A 1,810-nucleotide genomic window follows, 5' to 3' on the forward strand; every position below is an offset into this window, starting at 1 on the left:
ACTTTTAAAGTAAAATCTAATTTATTGCCAGGGAGTGCCACCCCAACGTTCTTAGGGGCTCAGAAACATGCAGCTCAGTGTCTGGGGCTTCCAGGCAATCCTGAATTCGGCTCCCCCCAAAGGGGGGGGGGGGTCCTGGGGCAGCCAGGGGGCTCTGATAATGAGTTAATGATCTCATTTACAATCCAACCTCTTAGCAGCCAGGAAGCCCAAGGCCTCAGGTGCATTTATTTGGGGCAGAGTAAATAAGCTTTTGTTAGATGGGATTTTCTAGTCTTTTTGGATCCCCTTAAAAAGTCCGTCCTGGGGCTGAGCTCACAGGATGCAGCAGGGCTCCTGAGGCTGGTGCCTGGCCATGGAACATTCCCACGATGCTAGCTCAGCTGGAGCCCTGAACCCTTCTGCATCGGATCTGGGGCCCCCAGGGGCCGAGGGAGGCACCTTGCCCAACACTGAGGCTGAGCCCCTGCCCCAGATGGCAGAGTCCAACACATCCCCTTCCCTAGGAAGGTCAGCCTCCTCTCCTGCTCCCTCATCTGTGGATCCACTTGTTCCTGACACCCTGAATTCCTCCGCCAGCCCTGAGCCCCAGGTCCAGGAAGGCAAAATAAGTCAGAGCTATGCCAGCAAAGGGACCACCAGGACGAAATTCTCTGAGGAGCAGCTGAGGGTCCTCAAGGCCTGCTTTCAAGAATCCAAATACATTAACAAAAAGAAGAACCTCCAGTTGGCTGAGCAGTTAGGGCTAAGCCGCAGACAGATCTGGAAATGGTTCCAGCAATGGAGACTGAAACTAAAGAAGAACCCACAACTGGAGGTCGTGGGGCCCAAACCTGGCCAACGCCACAGGCTGCCTCGGCTTAAACCAGCAGTTGGACCACAAGACCTCGGCCTCCCTTCTTCATTTCTTGGGGACCCTATGTGTGATCATCCCAAAGCCTACCCAGAAAGGAGCTGCCAGGTTTCAGAGAACTGTCTCTGGAATTGTGGAGAGGCTCACCATCCTTTTCAGGTGGCACCCCAAGCCTCCCACCCAGCCTGCACCTCGAGGTCACAGGCCTATGTGGCTTCTTCTACCCCCCCTGTCCCACCCACACAGGCTCCCCCACCACACCTCCCCACCAGATCGCCGGGGAACCTGGTCCAGTTGGAGAAGAGCTCTGACTGTGCAGAGGCCAGTGACGCTCCCAAGCCATCCCTGGAAGACAGTCATGCTCCCTAAGATCAGTCTGTCCCCCACCCCTGATTGTGCCAATCTGCCCCATGAAATGCCCCTTTCTTCTCAGTGGGCTCTTCTCTCCTGGCTTTCTGCTACTTGTGACGGGTATTTTTTGGGTGGGCAGCTGCTTTGCACGGACGAGGTAGAAGTTTGTTCCTTTTGGACTGTTCCTGAGGGGTTTACAAAGCTCTCTAGGTTTGGTACAAAAACTCTGATTTCCCCAATCCGGATAGAAATGACCAGCCTGGACAGCCCCAGTTAGGATGGCAGCTGGCAGCCAAGGAAGGGAGGCACCCACTTGGGTGAGCTTTAGGTTTTCTGTCTCTGAACTCTGTTACTAGGATGGTTTTGGGAGGGGGAGGGCAGGGGCTGAGGGTAGTGAAAGGCACTCATCATCCTGTTCATTCTTCCTTGAATCAAGGCGGGATGGAGTTCACTTGAGCTGTTTTTACCTTTCTAATACCAAATGGCTGCGTACGAATCAGCCTTTCAATAAAGCCTAGATATGAATTTCATTGAAATCTGTTTGTTTTTTTTAAATGAAAGCATTCATTCAGAGGGGGGACTGATTTCCCAGGGTCTCCATCAATG

General features: G+C 53.1%; 1 protein-coding gene across 1 annotated transcript; it reads left to right on the plus strand.

The window, feature by feature from the left end:
• The first annotated feature begins 355 nt into the window (after positions 1-355).
• Positions 356-1,222, plus strand: LOC123242076 (homeobox protein NANOG-like). Its single transcript, XM_044669568.1, has one exon. The coding sequence runs from the start codon at positions 356-358 to the stop codon at positions 1,220-1,222; it is 867 nt and encodes a 288-aa protein (XP_044525503.1).
• Positions 1,223-1,810: the final 588 nt, after the last annotated feature.

Source organism: Gracilinanus agilis, chromosome 3 (assembly GCF_016433145.1).
Source record: "Gracilinanus agilis isolate LMUSP501 chromosome 3, AgileGrace, whole genome shotgun sequence".
Lineage (NCBI taxonomy): Eukaryota > Metazoa > Chordata > Mammalia > Didelphimorphia > Didelphidae > Gracilinanus > Gracilinanus agilis.